The 20,812-nt window shown below is 43.0% G+C and overlaps 1 protein-coding gene across 1 annotated transcript in view; it reads left to right on the forward strand.

Moving 5' to 3' along the window:
- The window catches only part of lrp1ab (low density lipoprotein receptor-related protein 1Ab), a 72,620-nt gene that overhangs the window by 15,458 nt on the left and 36,350 nt on the right, over positions 1 to 20,812 (forward strand). The window contains exons 3-10 of the mRNA XM_068746194.1: positions 3,891 to 4,028; positions 10,254 to 10,373; positions 10,843 to 10,971; positions 11,210 to 11,470; positions 18,641 to 18,803; positions 19,156 to 19,378; positions 20,212 to 20,401; positions 20,503 to 20,646. Of these exons, the coding sequence (XP_068602295.1) occupies positions 3,891 to 4,028; positions 10,254 to 10,373; positions 10,843 to 10,971; positions 11,210 to 11,470; positions 18,641 to 18,803; positions 19,156 to 19,378; positions 20,212 to 20,401; positions 20,503 to 20,646 (1,368 nt within the window). The remainder of the gene's footprint in view (positions 1 to 3,890; positions 4,029 to 10,253; positions 10,374 to 10,842; positions 10,972 to 11,209; positions 11,471 to 18,640; positions 18,804 to 19,155; positions 19,379 to 20,211; positions 20,402 to 20,502; positions 20,647 to 20,812) is intronic.

A 20,812-nucleotide genomic window follows, 5' to 3' on the forward strand; every position in this document is an offset into this window, starting at 1 on the left:
AGCAGCCTTTTACAGTAATATTGTGAGGGGGGGGTCCTTTCATAGTCTGTAATCAGTCATGTAGCTCTACTCACAGGGGGGGGCACCAGGCGGGGGCGGGACACGCTGCCTCCACAGAGGAAGGAGCAAAGCCCTGTGAATCCCTCTGTTCTGTGGCCCTGAGTCCTCCTCGGCTGCAGCAGCCTGTCAACAGGCGGGGAGCACGGGGCTTTCTCACGCCTCTCGGGCACCACTTCGTTTTCTCTGTCTGCTGCACGCCCTGTCTCCTTGCTCTCCAATGTCACACCGTCTTCGGCTTCATCTGTGACGGCGGGCGGCGACACGCGAGTCTTGCCATCGCTGTTCCCCTTCCCTGTTATCTTCATCTCCAGTCTTTCCTCTGGTGTAACTGCCACAGCTTTCCCCTCCTCTGGTAGACGTTCGTTTCTAACCTCTTCGGATGCTACGTTGGGGAAATATTCTGTGGTGCATTTCATACAGTGACAGATTTTTTTTTCATTTTAAGACAAAGACCGTACTGTGGCAACACATTTAACAGATGTTAATGTTTGAACAGGCAGATTTAATGGGTTTGTTGTGCTTTTACTGTAAAAAATCCCACTTTAATTTATACTCCACCCAAACTCTATCTTTCTAATGTCAAGCCCACAGTGGGCTTGAAACGTGGGTGTAAAATGTTTGTAGGTTGTTATAAACTCTGGATTTAGTCAGAGCAAATTGAAAATGGCGGATTGTGACGGTTTTGTGTCATTAAAGTAAGTTTCTGTTAAGTTTCATGAAAAATCTGTTCAGTGTTTCATGTTGAAGCTAAATACTCCAGAGGTTGGTTATGCAGATGTTAGCATTAAAATGAAATGAATAATAAAAATAACTAACTATTAAAGCTGGGACCCTGATCAAAATAGCATTATCTGTTATAGTAGGTGTTAGCCTGATTTTCTGCACAGTCAGCAAAGTGGATTAAGCAAGTTTTGTTTTTTATGGGACCGTTAAACGTAACAATTTGCAGCCGCTTTTCAAGTGTGTGTATTTGATACTGAATAGATCCCTTTGACATCATCAGGATGTCTACAGAAGATTTATTTCCACATTAAATATGCACTGAGCTGTGGGGTGAAGTGTACCATTTGTCTTTGAACTCCATCGATGAGACAAATGAACATAAATTCTGTTTCAAGATTTGTTTTAATCACAATGATTAAGCAGCACTCCTTACATTCATGTGTAATTCTCATAGGAAGCTTTGGAGACGGGTTTTAATATGCTGATATCACCATTTGCAGATCAATGATGTAATGAAATGGCTGCAAACCATTATCTACAAAACAGTACTGTGGAGACTTCAATGTGTTTGATGCATGTGTATATGTAGAGGACGGATTTGCTCAGTAATGCCCCGTCTCCACTGACAAATGGCACAGGAAACGGCCACTGTCGGTATAAGAGGAGCTTATTGTAATGCAGTGCCAACAACTTCCCGAACTGGAGCAGGGAGTCCAGAGTTCACCCGCATCGAGCCTCCTGCAAAGTTATTTAATCCTCTATGTTGTCCCTTTTATTTAGTGTTCTGCAGCTGGGCCCCTGTTCAACTCCTGGAAGACATTGCTTTGTTGTGAAACTCCGTTTTCCCCAGTTGTTATGTATCTCTGGGCAGTTGTCAGTATGAAGAAAAAAAAAAGGAACTTGTTCTGGTAATGGCAATCTGATGTCATCGGATATGTTTTTCAGCCAATATTGATAACCGATAATGAGCTGCCTTTCACGGTTGAGGTTTGTAACGTTACTTTTTTTGTGTTTTAACCTGTATTTGTTTGTAGTTCTGAGATGTAGAGCGCTAGCATGGATGATTTGATGTTGCACAGCTCATGGGAAAGGTGTTGTGTTGAGTCGTGCGTTGTTTTTCCTCTTCTCGCCGAACCCTTGTGAAGCATGTATCCAATAAGTGTGTTGTTTTCGAGGGTTTTTTTGGGGATCACCAATTTGCACAATGAGACTCGATCTTGGTGCAGCAGTTAGGAGCCTGTCGGCGGCATAAAGCCCTTGTCCTGTTTATTAGCAAGCTCCAGCCTGTTTTTAAAGAGGACATCCTCTAATATCCTCTTTAGGACATTAGAGGAGTGTCTGGCAGCCGTGCTTCGTACACAACTGCACTTTGAGATTGTGTTATTGATTCTCATTTATCGGCTACAATTTAATTTTTGGCAGATATATGATCACATAAATTGTCCAGTGTCAGGCCAAAAAAATATTGGTGTGTGTATATATATATATATATATTGCACGCATCTCCTTCAACAGCACGTCTCTTGTTGCCAAATAAGCTTTCATGTGTGACCGATTTGTGCAGCATCCAGATGACTTTCACTACAACGTGTCTCTTTTTTTAAACGGTTGGCAGGGGCTTCGTTTCCTGTGTGCATGTCGGTTTATTCCTGCCACTGCAGTTTATGTCGAAATCCCCATGTTGACAGTTTATTGAATGCAAATCAGGCTGGCTTAGATGCAGAGGCGGTAGGAGGGCTGCTAATATGCTAACACCCCCCCCCCCTCTCCTTCAACTTGACGTAATTGAGGCTAATTCTCTGTTCAAATGTTGCAGGCTTTCCTGCACAGGCCGTCGTGGTGGGATTATTATGGAGAAGTCCTGTCACTTTTCGGAACTTGTTTTAACGGAGCTCCATTTTCTGATCTGTGTGTGGTTGCTAATCTCTTGGGTGGATAGAGAGGACTATGTGGGAATACTTGTGGTTTCCCTCGGAGGTTCGCTGACATGCAGCCGAATGTACTCCTCCCTCAGTCTTTATGAGCATTGACAGTTTGACTCGTTTAAGGACACGTTTCCTGAGAATATATACGTTTGTCATTGCTATCGAGAGGGAAGCATTCCAACAATTTCTGCCGTTTCCTCCCAGACTTTAAGGAGTTACCTCAATTTGACTGGATGGGCATGACACCGAGACGCGTTGAGTGTCATGTCAAGTCTGTTTTAACCGGGTCCCTAACAGTGGAATTCTGTACAGCATTCGGTTTGGGCAGGACCAAGTTCTGACTGGAGGCTGAAATGAGGAGCCGGTAAAGTTTTGCTGCTTAATATTAGGAGGCGGAACACTTTGTCGGCAGAATGCCGGATTCTGAAAGGAGGCATCTGAAAGCAGTTTACAGCTCAGGCTGCACATATTCAGATGTCATCCTCTCAAAGCGCTCTACACAACCCCCCCCACCCCCCAGGACCCCCCCAGGACCCCCAGATCCTTTCGTGGAGGAGGTGAACTTTAGTTTCTCTTCTTCTGTGTTTTACTAAAATGGGTCAGCAGATGTTAGAGAGAGAGAGTGGAGGAGGAGGAGGAGGAGGAGGAGGAAGAAAAAAAAGCAGCCAAAGCAAACTGTTTGCTCGGCAATGTGGGCTGATAGGAGAGACTGAGAGAAGAGTGGGAGAGCATGATGGGAAGAGACCACGTGTACTGCATGTTCTGATCTGATTCGGTCCCTTGTGCTCCACACCCCGTAAGATTCAATACATTCCCAGTTTTATGATAATATTCCTTGAATACTGACCAAAGTATCACAGTTTGCAGCCGGGTTTTTTTGTTGCAATGTTTCTGATGTTTGTACTGTATGTGCTCTGCTCCCTTTTATTTTCCTGTCAGAATGCTTAGTTTAATGAAGGTTAGAGATTGGACTGAACACCGACAAACAGTTTCAAAAGGAGCGCGATCCTCCTTTTGATCGCACCTGAGCTCACTCACGATGTGATCGTATGTAGAAGCTGAATTTACAGTGCAGCCAGTGATTTAAATAGGAGGTGGGGGCCAGTGTTTGCATTCACAGGTCTGTTTTTAACCACTTGTTTGCTGGATGTTCCCCTGAATTTTCTTTCTCTTTGCTTCTAGGTTCACACAACCGGGTGAACCAGTGTCCCGTCAACGAACAAGGATGCCTGGACCCGGATGTGTGCGTCCATATGAGCAAAATGTGCGACGGCGTCCCCGACTGCAACGATGGTTGGGATGAGGGGCCTCATTGCAGAGGTAATATAAGCACACAGCGCTTGAACATGTCTGCTACCTTCCATCATCACATCCAGACTCTGAACTCTTTCCTGTAGTCGCTCTTAGGTCCTTTAATGAGCTAGCTGGCTTCTGCAATTATAATTGAATTGCTGAGGAGAAAAGTAATTAATGATCTATTATCAGTCTGCAGTTTCACAGTACCTGAGGGAATGATGAGCGACTAATTCGATAACGATAATGCTGTCTTGTTTTAAAAAGGTATTTTTTGATACTTTCAGTAGGAAAGTAGTTTTTGGCGATGTAACATATCAGATCCATCCATCCATGCAACCGACGCTGGCCGTAACAACTTGGACATGACATTCAACAAAGCGGATAGTACAGCTGTTGGAAGCGCTGCATGGTTCTAGTTGCAAGGAATCAATTTAGGGTACCTCGTCTTCATACGGCTTGTCCCGTGAGGGGTCGCCACAGCAAATCAACCTTCTCCACTTCACCCTGTCCTTTGCATCGTCCTCCCAAACACCAGCCACTCTCATGTCCTCCCTCACTATGCCCATGTATCTTCTCCTGGGTTGACCTCTAGCCCTGTTCCCTGCCAGTTCCATCCTCAGCATCCGTCTACCGATATAGTCCCTGTCTCACCTCCCGACAAAACAATCAAAGTCTGGTCTCTCTAACCTTCACTGTCCCTCTTATTGTCTCATTTCTAATCCTATCCGACCTGGTCACTCCCAGTATCACTATCGCTTCTCCGAAATATGAAATCACTTACTCAAATATTTACAATCTAAAGTCTGAGTGGGCCACGGTCCTGGGACAAAGGTTGGCCTGCCTCGCTCTCTAATAGTGTTAAAGCATTAACCGCAGCTTCTATCAGCAAGCTCAGTATTTGTCCTGATAAGTTTGATCATTATCAATATTTGAAGCTACTTTTGTTTACTTGATTAGTTCGTGGTGGATTTGATGTTTGCTTTTATTTATGCCAGTGGCAGCTTTGTGGTTAAATGTTACTTACTTTGGATACATTTTATTCTTTATCTCCATCTCGTATTCCCCTCTGCACAGTATAATTGTGCACAGTATATATATATATTTTTTTTTATTGTATTACACCCTGTAGATAAAGACTACATGAATAAATCCTTTGTGTGGGGTTGATTTATTAGACTAACAATCTAGTGAATCAGTCAGAGCTGAGGGCTAACGGAGCGGTCAGTGGGTGACGGTGTTGGCATCTCATTGACTGGCCATCTCTCGCCAGGCAAGCCTTGACACGGCCCGGCAATGACATCGACGTTTACCGCCAGTCCCCGAGGACAGGAGTCCAGCGGTCCACAGAAAACCATTTGTCAACACACGCCTTGTACACACACACCTGCATGTTCATGCGCTTGCACTGCATGCATTCACACGAACGCACAAGCATACTCCGACATATAGTAGCATTCTTACAAATGCACAACCGCCACCTCGCGCACACAAACACTCCAGCAGTGTGTCCAGAACTTTTGCCATTGCAGGATCCACTCTTTTCATGGAAGGGCCTGGCCTTTCACAAGCATTCTATGTTTACTTGTACAAACAGCCGGGTTGGGCAAAATGTACCCGGGGCCACGGGTGTCTGAAAGGACGCCTTGTCGGCGAACGTCTCCAAGTAATTCGGCCAAAGTTGTTGACACGCGTGTTCAGAGAGGGGAGTGTAGCGAGGCTGGAATCTTATCTCGCTTGTCTGCAGGATTAGTTGCTGTGCGATTATGCTGCGGAATGATAGCAAAGGGGAGGCGGAACCAACGGTGCAGTAATGGTTGGTTTGGTTGAATGTGGTGTCGGGTTCGGGCAGGGCATTTAATCTGATACTGTATTTGGGTTTATTCATGCCACAAAAGAAACATATGAATTGCTGTCAACCGCTGACACCAATCAACATTTTTTTTAATCCTATTTATTTAACATAACCGGTTTTAGTTTCATCTCTGATTTAAGTTAAATATTTGAATATCTTTCATAAAATTAACTGCATGTGAATTGAATGCAAGCCAAACTTTGTTTGCATGAGGAGGAGCTCTATTTGTCAGACACCTTCTTAACACCTTCTTAAGGCACAGAGAAGCTGAATTCTCAGGTGTTGTTGACATTTAATGGCCTCCTTTGTTGGCAAAATAGGGGCGCAAGAAATACTTAGTCTGACAATCGTAAAGATGTGCCTTCTTCATGGAACCGTGGAATATTTCGGAATATTAGATTAGTGATATTGAAATTTTAACCTTGGATCTTTTGCCATCCTTTTATCAAAGTTCCTGACCTACTTAAATGAAGTGGGAGCTTTTTACGTATCTTTTTCAGAAAATAGGTTTCTCTTTCATTTTGAGTCTATTCCTGAATCTGCATGCTTTGTTTGTCTTTTCTCTGTGGTTTTGTGGGAGGTGAGGCCTCTCTAAGGGACTCCTGCGTCCCATAGCAGGGACTGATTGATAGGGAAGATAAAGCAGGGGTCATGGCAGCTTTCGGGAAAGCTTTTCCCATTTCCTTTCCATCTCAAAAAGAACCCTGCTTGGTCATTATAATGGTCCAAGGCTAGTGTTTATGCATGCAGCGGGTTCCATTGTCCTTCATGTCCCTCTAACTGAGGCTTGTGGACAGACCTTGTCCTCCTCATCTTTATTCATGAGCGGGGCCTGACCCAAACGGGTTTATTGACTGCAGTCGGAGTTGCCTTGCATGACGAGACCTGTTTTATTGCCAGTCTTTGCCCATCATTGGCAACAAGATTATCAAAACTGATAATTGTTAGTGTATTTCTTGACTCTCAATGGGCTGCAGATAAAAAAAAAAAAAAAAAAAAAAAATGAAAGAGAATGAATTTTCTGAGGCGAGCTGAGCTGTCATGTTTTGTTCCACATGTTCCCTACTTTATGCATTTGTAGTGTGTGAGTATTTGCTTCTGGGGCAGCACGCCGCCACCGTTTGGGACGACGATGGCTAACGTCCCTGCTCCTGTTTGCATATGGTTGCGTTCCCCTCTTTGATTATCCAGCTCCAAACGGCTGCCAGGAAATATTCCTTCATGCTTGTGATTACACAGCCTTCCTGACTCTCGATCATTATCTCCTAATTATTAAAGCTTATTTACTTTAACCGACATTCAGTATTTATTACCAACTTATGTGACGGATGGCACCACAAACATCAATAACCGTAAAGTAGGAGTCAGAAAGAGACGGCAGCTGAATTGTGTTTAAATCGTGCTTCTTCTGTCCTGAACTGATCATTTTTGCGTGATAAATTTAAATGAGATTAGTATTTGACAAGTTGTAGTAAAAAAAAAAAAAGTTTCTTCAAATGTGCATAAAGCTAGAGGCTGAATTACGGTATGTCAAAGAATATGTATGTTCATAGCAAAATGGCAGAAATCTTTCCATGTAATAATGAATTGGGCGATTTGATGGACCCCAGTAGGAAAATGCTCCTGTCAGCTGCAGGTAGGGAGAGGATCACGGACACGTGCAGGCTTGTTTCCAGACAAGGACAGCACAAAGATAGGAATGCCCAAGGAATGGCCGCTCATTAAAATGTCACACTCTGGCCTGTCCTCGTTTGTCCCTTTGGTTTATCCTTTCAGTTACTACTGCATGGAAAGGGATTTCAGGTAAGGAGAGGTACTCCGTTTTAAAGCCAGCGGATGGATCGATGAGTCTGTAGTTTCAAGGACTGTGATAGTTTTGTTTCGTAACGTTGGCCGTGACCCAGACTCCAGGTTTAACTCATCCTTATCCGCCCCTTTGCACCCAGCCTGTCTACCCCATGATTAGATTTTAGAATAACGTATCATCTTTCACATCTAATGTCACGGACTGACTGCCTATGGACACATTCCAAGAGCTATTTTTTTCATCTTCTCTTCCTCCTCTTTCTTTCGCAATTCGAAGGTTCTTCTTCTCATCAAAGAGCCCTTTTCCTTTGATTTGTTTCTACCATAAGGCTGGACTGCTTCCTAACACATTTTCTCCCTCTGGGTCAGCAGGGTCTTGTTGCATCTCTCCCTTGAGGTGACTGCAACTTCTTGGGGATTCATCTACATCGTTATTATACTGCAGTATACTTGCATTTCCGTCAGCTGCACTCCGCTACCCTGAGTCATTCATACCTTTTGCAAAAGTGTCGAGATGTGCAAAGTCTTCTGATGAAGCTTCATGTTCTGGGACTTTTGGCAAACAGTTCTCTAGTCTCGATGATTGCTTCCCTTTAAGGCAGAGAGGCTGATTGATTGGTTCACCCAGTTAATCTGTGCCAATGGGACGTTTTGCCAACGATCAGTATCAGCAGAATTCACTTTGTTGGTGGCCGATGGCCAAATAGTTATTATTTAAAGTGTTTCCCTGCGGCTAATTTGATAAGTTCCATATTTATTGCCACTAGATTGATTTTAACAGAAGCTTTGCAGAGAGCTGGTACTTGTTGAGCTAAACAGCTGTGCATATCAGTGGGCCCCTACTTAAGAGCTATAGGTAAGTGAAACTGAGGGTTGCCTTCCATGCTCTAGCAGGGTCAATGGCTTCGGCATGCTTGTTTAGGGCTGAAGGCCTCCCTGTGTGATTTGTTTGCTTCATTCATTAACGCTGCTGTCGGTTGTTTGCATGGAGCTGGAACTCTCTTACCACTCCATCTCCTTAAGACCGCCTCTGCTCACCCCCTCCTGTCCATTCCTCTGTTTTCTGTCTCCCTTCCGCTCTCCCTGCTATCATATATCTTATGTCCTTAAGTAGAAGGAGAGTAGCAATCCAGAAACTTTTTTTTTCACTCTCCCAAATGACAACGTACACTTCGATACATATTTAGGACGACATATGGAAGCATTCCACAGTTTTTAGGAGGGATGAATTAAATTGAATCCCAAATCTGACATTTGACAATAAATGTAATGTTAATAATAAAAAGTATAAAGATCAATGAACGCTTGATTTTAATACATCTTCCCATCGCAGGCTGCTATTAGAGTAATGCTGTTTATAAATGTAGTATTTATTTTCATTTTCAATTTGTCCATGTCGCCCACCCATGGCTTGATGCACAAAGTGGACCAAGGTGACCCTGGATGGAGAGACACGTGGGTCTTTTACGGCACTCATGTCGTCTTGGATCTCGCACAGTGTGAGGCTTGCTGAATGGATTCGATACGGGACACAGTGTTTGCTGGGGTGCTCTTCCTTTCAGCTGGGTGACGACAAAAGAGCCATTGTGGCCCAGAGTGCCACAGGCTTTATATAATAAGAGGCCGTCATCGGTTCACGTCCACTCTTCACAACCATGCTATGGCAACCTACTGTAAATCCAGTGTGGCTGTGACCAAATACAGTCATTTCTCTCTATCGTTACTGAATGCCAATTTCACCCTGATGGTGGAAGCCTCTCCTCTTGGTTCTCTTATTTACAATTTATATACAGTACTATTGAATAATAGTGATGTTTGGCTTTAGCTCATGAGGTGTGTGTGTGTAGCCTAGTAATGGGAGAGATTCGACTTCATTGGCTAATCCCTAATGTTGCTTCGGCCCCTAACGTTGCGTTTCAGAGGCTGGTTGGGGATTGTCGCCCTGCGGACTTCTGCACAACAGCCGGTTCTGTTCACGATTCAGTGATGAAACGCTGCAGAAAAAGAGAGAGGAAGTTCCTCTTGTGTGCGTGCGACATGGAGTCTCTCATCTCTGGCTTCATGCACTCGTTATTGAACTCTGGGGTCAGGACCCATCCAGTGTGGGGGTCGGTCACAGGGACTGTCCTTGGTAGAAGATAAGTACAGAAATAGTTTATGAGTCCAAGTGTCACAACTCTTTGTTGGAGGTTCAGGCTGACGGACGCTGTTGTTTTTTTTCTCGTGTGCCACAATCTGACACATAAACGTTCCAGTCCGTGACATCCTAATTTAGCCTGGACAGACATGTTCATTGTCCACACAGAAGATGAGGGGATGCAATAATACCCCGCTTTTATGCTCTAGGTTTCCTCGGAGGCCCCACAGATGAATACATACTTCTGAATACTTCTGTGCAACCCTGAGACACACACACCATCATATCTGATATGACAGTATTGTTCTGTTACACTGGGACATAGGTTGACATCAAATGGAAAGTAAATGTTCCCTCTAAAACAAAGAGCTACCGACATGCTTGCTGCACCTCCTTCCATGTTAGCCTTAAGTGTGTTTCATGTTCTCTGCCGGTCTGTGTTTCTCTGCATCAGATCAAGCACCAGCCTGCACCTCTCATGGGTGTCAGTTTAACTGTGCCGTGACTCACGACGGGCCTCGGTGCTACTGCAGCCACGGCTACGAGGTCGCTGCAGATGAGAAGGCGTGTAAAGGTGAGTGGGTGATTTGGCAGATTTGCTGTAGTAGGGCCAAAGACTTTCTCCTCGCTGTCTTCAATTTGCATCCGTGCAAGTAAAACAAACAAAAAGAACAAAAAAAGAGTTCATTCTTCCAACATAAAAATGAAGGCCTGGTAATCATAAAGTACGTACTACAGTCGATTCAGCACACTTTATATATGTATTATAAAGTATTCGTGCCCAATATTGTGAATTTTTCATGAATCTGTTAGATATATTTCTGGTTTTTAGCTTTTCATTTGAAAGGCTGTTGCATTTGATGCTCTCTCTCTGTTGATGTATCATCGACTGGGGGAGGTCATACAGATGAATTTGGTGTATTGTATCAGGGATGGTGCAGTAACCCTTTTCTTTAAACCTAGTGTTGAAATGTGTTATCTTACTGCAGCCTTTGCAGCAAGCTGTGAATAGGTAATGGATTTGCTTTGCTTTTCTGCTGTAGATTTTAATGAGTGCAGTGTGTATGGGACATGCAGCCAGATCTGCACGAACGCTGAGGGCTCCCACAGCTGCAGCTGTGTTGAGGGCTATCTGCTGCAGCCTGACAACCGATCCTGCAAAGCCAAAAATGGTGAGACCGTGCAGGACAAGTGCAAGACAGACCAAGTATGCATTTGATTTGTGTCACCTTTGGAAATGGCTTCCTCCTGTGTTATATCAGACAGTCTGCTGGAGAGACTTCTATTATGTCTGCAAATATTGTATGGCCTTACATTCCTCTCCATCTCCTCCTTATTCCACCTTCTCTCGTTCTATCCTGATTCCTCCCTTGCTTCCCGCATCTCTCCTCTCATGTTAACCCTTCCTAGAGCCAGTGGATCGTCTTCCTATGCTGTTGGTCGCGAACCTCCATGACATCCGCTGCACCTCCCTCAGTGGCTCCACATCCCGGCTGCCCTCCATCCCCACCAAACAGACCATGGCTATAGACTTCGTCTACGCTGAGGAGACTGTCTGCTGGATAGACGTGGGTGAAACCCCCGCTGCCACCCAACTGAAGTGCGCCAGCATCCCAGACCTGAAGACCGTCACTGACGTCCGCACGATCAACATCTCCCTCAGCCTCCATCGTGAGTGTATTTGTTGACAGAAATGAGTTCTAACTCCACTGACTGTAAAGGAAATGAATATATTTGCAGTTGCTGCAGACACTATATCCATGAAAAATGTCAGGCCATGACAGATTTGTGGCCGACTGCTTTGCACCAGAGCCTGCAAGCAGTGCTCAGTTAATCGGTTCAGGTAGTTCGCGCACCTTGTGTGACATTATTTTGCATGTGCTCACTAAAATAAATAATGTGAAGCAATACGGCCTGATCTCAGAAAGCTGCTCATGCCAGCATAAAGGTGCCAATTGGAAACGCTGCCTCCCATTTCACTTATCTAAAGGTTTATCCGTGAAGAACAGGGGCACCCTGACATTCCACTAAATCATTCCACAGAAGCAAAATGCATGTCGTGTACTTGCAGCGATATGATATTCATGAAGCTGATTTGCTTTGCACCCCTGCTTGACAAGCAAATCAGAATCCACTGTGTAGGTTGATTTGGGTACAGACTGTATGATTATTTAGAAGTATGTGTACTTTCTTGTTTGAAGTATTTGACTATAATCGGTTGTATCTCATATTAGGTCAGTTTAAAAAGAAATTATATTTGGCTTTAGATTTTTCCATAAAAGCCTTTAAGTACTGCACATTTTATTCTAGATGGTGCAAATGGGTGTATGGATATTGTGAGTGTGTGTGTGTGTGTGTGTGCGTTCACTGTACCCTCTTACCAGAATCATGCATGCTGACTTAAAATCCTTAAGTCTTATGGGTTTTCTGCAATTCAATTTCCAACAGAAATCCAATAGGCTTCTTATGTGAAATGACGTTGTACAAAATGTGAATACCGGTAATAAAAAAAAAAAAAAAATGGGGGGGGGGGGGGGTTAAATACAACTCTGACCGGTGAGCATCCGATGAGTTGAGTTTATATTGCACATTATTCTATAACACACAGGTAATCTAATAATAATAATAATAATGCTTGATTTTATAGAGCGCTTTTCTAGGCACCCAAAGGCACTTCACATTGTGCATCATTTATTCACACCATACTTGGTGGTGGTAAGCTACTAGCCACAGCTGCCCTGGGGCAGACTGACAGGAGCGAGGCTGCCAATTTGCGCCATCGGCCCTCCTGACCACCACCAATCACTCACTCACTCACAACATTCACACAGGCAATGTGGGTGAAGTGTCTAATGATACTTCAAAATAAATTCCAGTAAACAGACAAAATATCATATCTCTTTGTTAAAAATCCCCCCCCCCCCCCCCCAAAAAGATGCTACAAACGGCTTGGATTCTCCCTACTCGGATGTCGTTCATCCGTCTGCTCTGCAGTCTTTGTCATGTCCTCGCAAGGTTTCATACAGCTTTAATAAACGCAGTAGCGTGACTTACAATGAGGCTTACTGTGCTTTTGTGGCCTCTGGTACAATGCAAGGACTAAATTGCCAAGGACCGTGCACTGTGTCTTTCTGCTGTGGCAAAGCTGATGCAGCGGTCAGGGCCATAGAAGGGTCGATGGGGCAAGAGCAAGGCAAGGGATGTTAAATTCCAAAATGCTACACACTCCCCTTTTTCTTTTCTCTCCTTGAGATAAGCCCTAGTAGTGTGTGGATATAGTTGTGTCAGAGGCTCCAATCCGATAAACAATGACAAGTGATATGTCGGAGGTTTCTCAGAGACTTTCCCGTCTTTCGCAACACCCAGTCTCCGACGAGAAGACTAACAAAACACGTGTGAACATTTCCCTTCAGCATAAACCTACTCTCATGTCACTGACGTGATTTATCCCTGATGACTGGTCTGACAGGCTCTGTTTATTCCTTTCTCTTACGCAGCCATTACTCTCTGAGAGTTTGGCAAGAAATCATAAAAAAAGGAAGGTGTGGGCTTTCTGTGTTTGTGCATGTGGGAAGTCGTTCCCTTGGGAATTGTCCCCGGGCATGAAATGGCAGACATGAAGAAAACAAGTGGAGGAGCCAATTACACTCTACTTAATGCAACCAAATCATTTACTGTAGTATGGTAATTACCTTTCTTTAGCATAATTGCTTTTATTTTCTGGAACATTTTTCCCAACCTGTCTTGTTTAGTATAAGCCTTGTATCTTCAGTTTTGAGGATTTTTTTTTTCTTTCTGGGAAACTGAAGATTGAATTTGATGGGTAGAGATATAATCTCCTGTTTCTCTGTCTCAAAGTATTTTTGAGTAGGAGTATGACATCATGTTTTAAAAGAACTTTCCCCAAAGTGGTTAAAGTAGTGAACGGCACAGTAGTGCACACTTCAGCTTGCACATTAATGCAGCATTAATGTAAAGCCAAAAACATAACTGATACCACTAAAACATTAACATTATACTGCAGTGTAATAATGTAAGGGACCATTGTAGCCCTCAAGTGGTTTATTATATTGATTACTCTTTCAATTTGCTTTCATGCTACAATGATTTATTTCCAGTTGTTTCAAACTTTTATATACTTGAATGACAAAGTGGAATGAGACAGCAGGTGATCGATGTTCTTTTTAGAAGACGTGCTGTTATTACCTCAGTATTCACACAATGAGTAAAGCAAAGTGAGACACCTTATCTTTGGATCGTGTTGCGAGGTGTAGTCGGGGTTCCCCCCAGGGAAGCAGTTGATTGCTTCTCTTGTGATGTTTTATCGACAGATTTATGAAACATATAGCGTTTGCTCTTCGTGGCTCCTTTTTCCTGAAGGCGAGAATGGTTTGTATAATAGAAATCCTCTTGGATGTTCACAGAATCAGTATTCATTTTCCTTTTCGGAGGCTCAACCTCCACTAATAAAACCACGACAAAGTGATCTAGTCATGTCTGGCGGTGGGTTTGGGCTGTACAAAAGTCACTGTGGAAGAAAAACAAGCAAATGTTCAACATGCCGTCTTCGCACTTTGGCTGATTCTGTTACTTCAGTCTGAGCATCCTGCAGAGATGAGCCCAAATACCCACTGTTCATGTTATCTGGCTTAGCCTGTGCAAACCTAGACTTATACTCCCTGAAAATGACTTCTGGTTCTATAATTGGTGCTGACATTGTTATCTCCAGTCAGTATTTTATAATGAGCAGGACTCAGGTGTGCTTCTAGCTGCGTTGAGAACTGACCTTAGATGGAGCTGTTGGGGACGGAGGAGGTGGAGTCCACAGACACACGGGGTGATTTATAACCTCTGGGAGCACGAGAGCAGGTCAGATAAATAGACGAGCGCTCCAGATGTGACCTGCTGTGTCTGTATGTGTGATTCTCTGCCGAGGGAAATAACAGGGGAGTATCCCTTCTTTTCTCCTGTCATGGTATCACTCCACAGTCTGGACCGCCTTCACTCGAAGCCCAGCTGCCCATCATTTCCTCGTCGCTATTCTTTTTTTTCAGAATAAAACATAATTGTAAATATTACTCAAGATTTAATAAAAAAATATATAGTTCATGGACAAAAACATCCTGTCCCACTGCATTAAGGTAAATTAGATAAATGTTTCAGATGTGCTTGCAAATCTATTCTTAAAGGCCACATGTCTATTATTGTTTTTAGCATTCTTTATTTATTATCCTAATTTTCGGAAATTAGGTCTTCCTATCTAGCCGGTGGCTTGCCACAGATTCCCCAGTGGCATCTCTGTTAGGAAGTAAAGCCTGTTAAATAGAGGTTTCCAGATCCATATGGAAAGGCATAAACACTAAACCCCATGAGGTCAAAGAAGGCTTTGCACAGATTAATTAGATCTTCTTGATGCAGGGAGTTTAATCAAAGCAGGATTATGATGGTTATTTTCCATCTTCCACCAATGTGTAAATAAAAGAATACTCACACCGGTGTGCAAAGAGAGGAAATAACATTCCAGTACAAATTTTGTGGTGCTATTCCCGAGTCTAGACACCAGTGTGTGACCAGTTTGAAGAAGTAAATAGGTTCTGTATGTACATACCGATGCTATTTGGGAAAGCATGTTTGTTATTGCCTGTAACCAAGACCTCCTCGGCTCCTGAAAGGATTCCTCGGAGCAGCGTGAGCCGTAGGTGTTAAGGGGCAGGAAGTGAAATGGAGTTTCAAGGCAGGGTGCTTGCATGTCGAGAGGCCGCGGCTTCATTCTCTTTCTCAGCAATCTCTCTCCACTTACCAGAAGCTGAATGGGCGAGCACGTCAGCAGACTGTGTGCAGAAAGCGAGTTTACTGGTTGTGGGGCGTCACACAACGTAAAAGCCTGTGTTGCACAACTGATTCTCTCCCTTGTGTGTGGATCTAATCAATGCCTTGTGCTGCGAGTCTTCCAGCTGCATTTCATTGCAGATACCAACGGGGAGTATCGCTCACCCTCTTAGCGTCACGACAGACTTTCTCTGCTTGTTCCTGGTGTTCATGTAGCATCTCTGGTTGGTTTTTACTCTCATGGTTCTTCTTGTTGTTGGTTTTTTCCATGAACATTGAGGTCACCTCCTTTTTTTTTTATATATAAATCCTCCATCAAGGACTAAGCAAAGAGGAGATGGGCTCCATCAGTCATGTTTCATTCCGGAACATAACAGCAAGCATTAAATATATTTTTATATCTTTATGCACCAAATCTCATACTTTTATATAATTGTGTTATAATTTAACACAATTAATACAACAATACAATTCTTGATGAAATTCTCAGGAAATGTTGGGAATTATGGATCTGTTTCAAATTTTCAGTAACTTTGCAGTCAATGGAGCTTCAAAATGTGTTCCTCAATATCTCGGTTGATTATTGACCAATGTTTATGGAATTTGACACAGTCATGTAGGGTGGAGATCTCATCCAAAATGACGATGGGAAGAACAATTTAGAACTTTTTGGTGTTGATCCAGATCACCATGTGGATGGTGTAAATCTAATTAGGAGGGGAATGAGCTGCTCGGCGGAGGTCTGCGCTCTCTGAATGCTTTTCTAGTTTGTTCATAAAACTGTTTTGGTCATTTGTTTTTATGTTTCTGTGGCTAAATGTGGACTTAAGGCTACGTTTTGTTACCTTGAAGGCTGATACGATGGAGATTTTTGCCAGTACTCGCGTTCATTTCAGTCATATTTGTTCACATTTCTGTACAGATACTTATCAAATGTACCAGCAACACTGTTCATCAATTTTGGCAGTGTAGCAAGATGCAGCAAACCAGGAAACAAGAAGCTGAACGGCAGAAGAAAAAAATGAAGTGAAAAATGAAATGCAATTTGTCTGCTCACTGCCATCTAGTGGGTTTATCAAAATCAGTGGAGTGGATGTGGGTTCGGGTTTGGGCGCTACCTTTGCTAAAACGTTTTCCAACTTGGAGGCACACCAGCACTTTTTATGTTCTGATCTAAATTGATTTTGGTGTAAGTGTCAGTCTCTTTCTTTCCCATCCTCCTCAGCTCTTTTTATTGTACTACTAAGCATATTGTAAATGCCATGTGGTGCAGGCCTTTTGAAGCTCTGTGTGTGTTTGAGAGGTGTGTTATTTTTTGGGGAGGGCGGGTGGGGGTGTATATTGGGACCAGATGTGTGTGAGCCGTGTTGGAGAACTTTGTTTGGTTCTGTCTTTGAACAGCACAGCTGTCATTGTTTGGGGGCTCCGGTGCAGATGTTTTCTTAAGGAATGGCCAAAGCCTCGTGATGGTCTGACAGAAAGCTCACTATCATTGGTGTCGTACCCCACTGGTGCACCCCAACATCAAAGTTGTTCCTTGGGTGACTTTGATGGCATTTGATATTTGTGAATAGAGGGTTTGTGCGTTGTGCATATTTTATGTAGTGTTCTGCTTTGAAAAGTCTGGCGGCAGCTGTAAAAACATGAGGCTCTATGTATTTGTATGCCCACCGCTCTTCACAGCTAGGTCTCCCTGAGGTCTGGACTCTGGAGTTTATTCACCCATCCTCATACAGCATAGCAGAGTTCACCCCCATTCGGATCTGGTATTAGTATCCGTCTCAAGTGATCCGGTCACAAGCGGACAGCTTTTAAGTTGAGGCGTGAATACACCTAAGATGCATCGAGGACACATTTGAGCTCTGATCACTCAGACCACATTCGGAGACATTTCCTTTATCCATGTGAGCAATAATGAGTCCTGGGCCTCTGTAAAATATTATAATGATAATAACTTATTTTGTGAATGAAACATACAGCAAAGAGTTTACGTGTGCAAATGGCTTTAATGACAAGAATGACTTGACAAGTGTAGACTTGAAAATAATGAGGTCTAAATAGAATAGAAAGCCTTTATTGTCATTGCATAGTGAATGTAAAATGAGATTAGGAGTTCTGCTCCGTTTACATAGGGATGATTATAGTAATAAGAACAAGCCAAAGTGGGAATATGAATAAATACAGCAGTCATTAAAATTAAGTTAAATAGAAAACATGTGAGATCATTTTCATTGTTTTGCAGAGCTCAAAGTAAATGCTCCGTGTGTTTCATGTAACCTAATATGTATTTAAATACTAAGGAGACGCAAGATGTTTTCAGTTTTCTTTTAGAAACACTGAGTGAGCTGCTTCCCAGAAACCTCTAGGTGGGGTGTTCCAAAGTTTTGAACTGTAGTTGGCAAAAGCTGCATCTCTTATTTTCTTTTGACTGAAGAAAACCCCAAATAAACTAGCAGCCAGTGATCACCGTGTTCTCAAAGGTAAATATTGAAGCAGACCTTTAACAGTGTGTCCTGGTTCTAGCCTGTATTAAGAGCTCTAAATCGGTTCTAGATATCACTTTTCAATAATAAACACTTTTCAATATTATATTCACCATATGCACCAACCTATACTAAATGGTGTCATATTTTACATCTCCAATGAGTAATATGGGGTACTTTGCTATTCACACTTTAGCCCATCAATACTGTGGGTATACCTGAAATAAATGTCCCCACCTGCACAGTTCTCTCACAGTTCGGAGTTAGCTTAGCGGGGTCACTAACTTTCCAGTTCCTCTGTGAGATGGATTGTAAGAGTATTTTGGGTTGAGTGATTTTCAGCTTTATCCATTAAACCTTCGTGTTTAGGTGCTGCTTCATGCTTGAGGTGAGGGTCATACCATGACAAAAAAACAACAACAAGAGGCTTTTGAATTGAATCTAGTTTATGTACCGGGAGTTATATGATTATACTCTCATTTTCTTTTTCTTTTTAAGAAGTAATTATCCTTTCCTTTGTGTCCCTCAGATGTGGAACAGATGGCCATTGACTGGCTGACGGGAAACTTCTACTTCGTTGATGATGTGGACGACAGGGTGTTTGTCTGCAACAAGAATGGCCAAACATGTGTGACCTTGCTGGATCAAGAGCTGTACAACCCTAAAGGCATCGCCTTAGACCCAGCCATGGGGTCTGTACTACCCCCTTCTCTTTTTGAGCTAATGCTCCAGTCAGGACATTTTGCAACACTTGAAAGGAAAATGCTGTCTTATAAGTCTACATGCAGACTACAGGCAGACATGAACCAAAGTACTTCCTCAAAAGTACAAATCTAGACAGAGACTTGTGCCTTTTTAAGAATATCGCTTCTCTATTTTTATTCTTAAAATATTTTGAAGTCCATGACTTGTGCAGATATCCCTTTAGAGGCAAAATTGTGTATTGTCACCCAGTTTTCCAATTCACATTATTTTCTGTCATAGTTTTCTATAACCTTTCTGAAGTTGTGCTCTACTTTTGCTCCTCCTCTTCTTCTACAACAGCAAAGTGTTCTTCACAGACTATGGCTCCACACCGAGGGTGGAGCGCTGTGATATGGACGGCCAGAATCGAACTAAGCTGGTGGATAGTAAGATCGTCTTTCCCCACGGCATCACCCTTGACCTGGTCAACCGCATGGTTTACTGGGCTGACGCCTACCTGGATTACATCGAAGTGGTCACTTATGAGGGCAAGGACAGACACACCATCATCCAGGGCCTGCTGGTGAGGTTTGATAGATGGGTATGAACACAAAAAGTACCAAATGCAACCAGATATGCACAGTAATGGGCTCAAGAATATTATTGTCTGATATTTCAGGCTTCTTTTTAAAAGTAATGCCTCCAAATAGCAAAAGAGTAGAGTCCAGCTTAACATTTCATCTAAAATCATCGATTTAATTTCAGAGCTGTTTTCTCATTTATATCAAGGCAGAGAGATTCTGGCTTTTCAGGGGATAAGGCCTTTTTATTGTCATGATTGATATTATTTAAAGTGTGTGCGTTTCCTGGCTCATGTCTGTCTAGACATAAAGTAGTCTGGCCTGAATGAAGCTTGGCTTCCCCTTAAAATGGAGTAACGTCAAGACCTCATTGGTGGGAGGACAGTGTGGTGATGATGGTGGTGGGGTGTATACGAGAGATAGGGGAGGTAAACGAACCATACATCTTTCTGACAGGAGAGGAGAGGTGCACGGAATAGACAATTTTAAGTAAAATCTCTCTTGAACAGCAGTTTAAAGTAAAGTCATTGCACGGTCCTTTGCCCAGTTTACACAAACACTATTTTCTTTTTATTTCGTGCATGTTTTTGTTTGTCTACATCTGCGTTTAAGAGATTTGTGTCATTTTTAGACCCTGTCTAACTTAATTTGATGATGATGAATTGTTAAGCAAGCTTTTTTTTTTTTAAATGAGGTGTGTTCAAGATGAGAAAGGGGGAAACTTTTTTTTTTTAATGCACCATGACCTGTTTACCAAGGAACATCAGAATTTCCAGAAGCAAACATAAGACGACCTTTAACATTTAGGTTCCTATGCTGTCTGCATGTCTTTCAGATTGAGCACCTGTATGGCCTGACTGTCTTCGAAAACTATTTGTATGCCACCAACTCCGATGAAGGCAACCTCAACCCCAAGACAAGTGTAATCCGGGTGAACCGCTTCAACAGCTCCGACTTCCAGGTGGTGACGAGGGTGGACCGCGGAGCTGCGTTGCACGTGTATCACCAGAGGCGCCAACCTCAAGGTACATGCAAGCTTAACTTCTAACTCATCTGATCCTTGTCCATCAACAAAAGTTACCAGTACAAAATGTGTGTGTGTGTGTTTCCCTCCCTCGTCACGTAGTGCGCAGCCATGCATGTGCCCTGGATCAGTTTGGGAAGGCTGGAGGCTGCTCTGATATCTGTCTGCTTAGCAACAGTCATAAGACTCGTACCTGCCGCTGCCGCTCTGGGTTCAGCCTCGGTAGTGATGGCAAGTCCTGCAAAAGTGAGTATTAAAACTGAAGGAAAAGTTTAATTAAAGAAAGATAAGCCTTTAGTTACAACCTTGGTGATTGATGATTGCAATAAAGTAATGCTGGATACAAATTGCTGGCAGAAAGTAATTACATCTTTTTCCTGAGAATGCTTGTTTTGTTGAAAAAAAAACATTT

This window comes from Brachionichthys hirsutus, chromosome 2 (genome assembly GCF_040956055.1).
Source record: "Brachionichthys hirsutus isolate HB-005 chromosome 2, CSIRO-AGI_Bhir_v1, whole genome shotgun sequence".
NCBI lineage: Eukaryota > Metazoa > Chordata > Actinopteri > Lophiiformes > Brachionichthyidae > Brachionichthys > Brachionichthys hirsutus.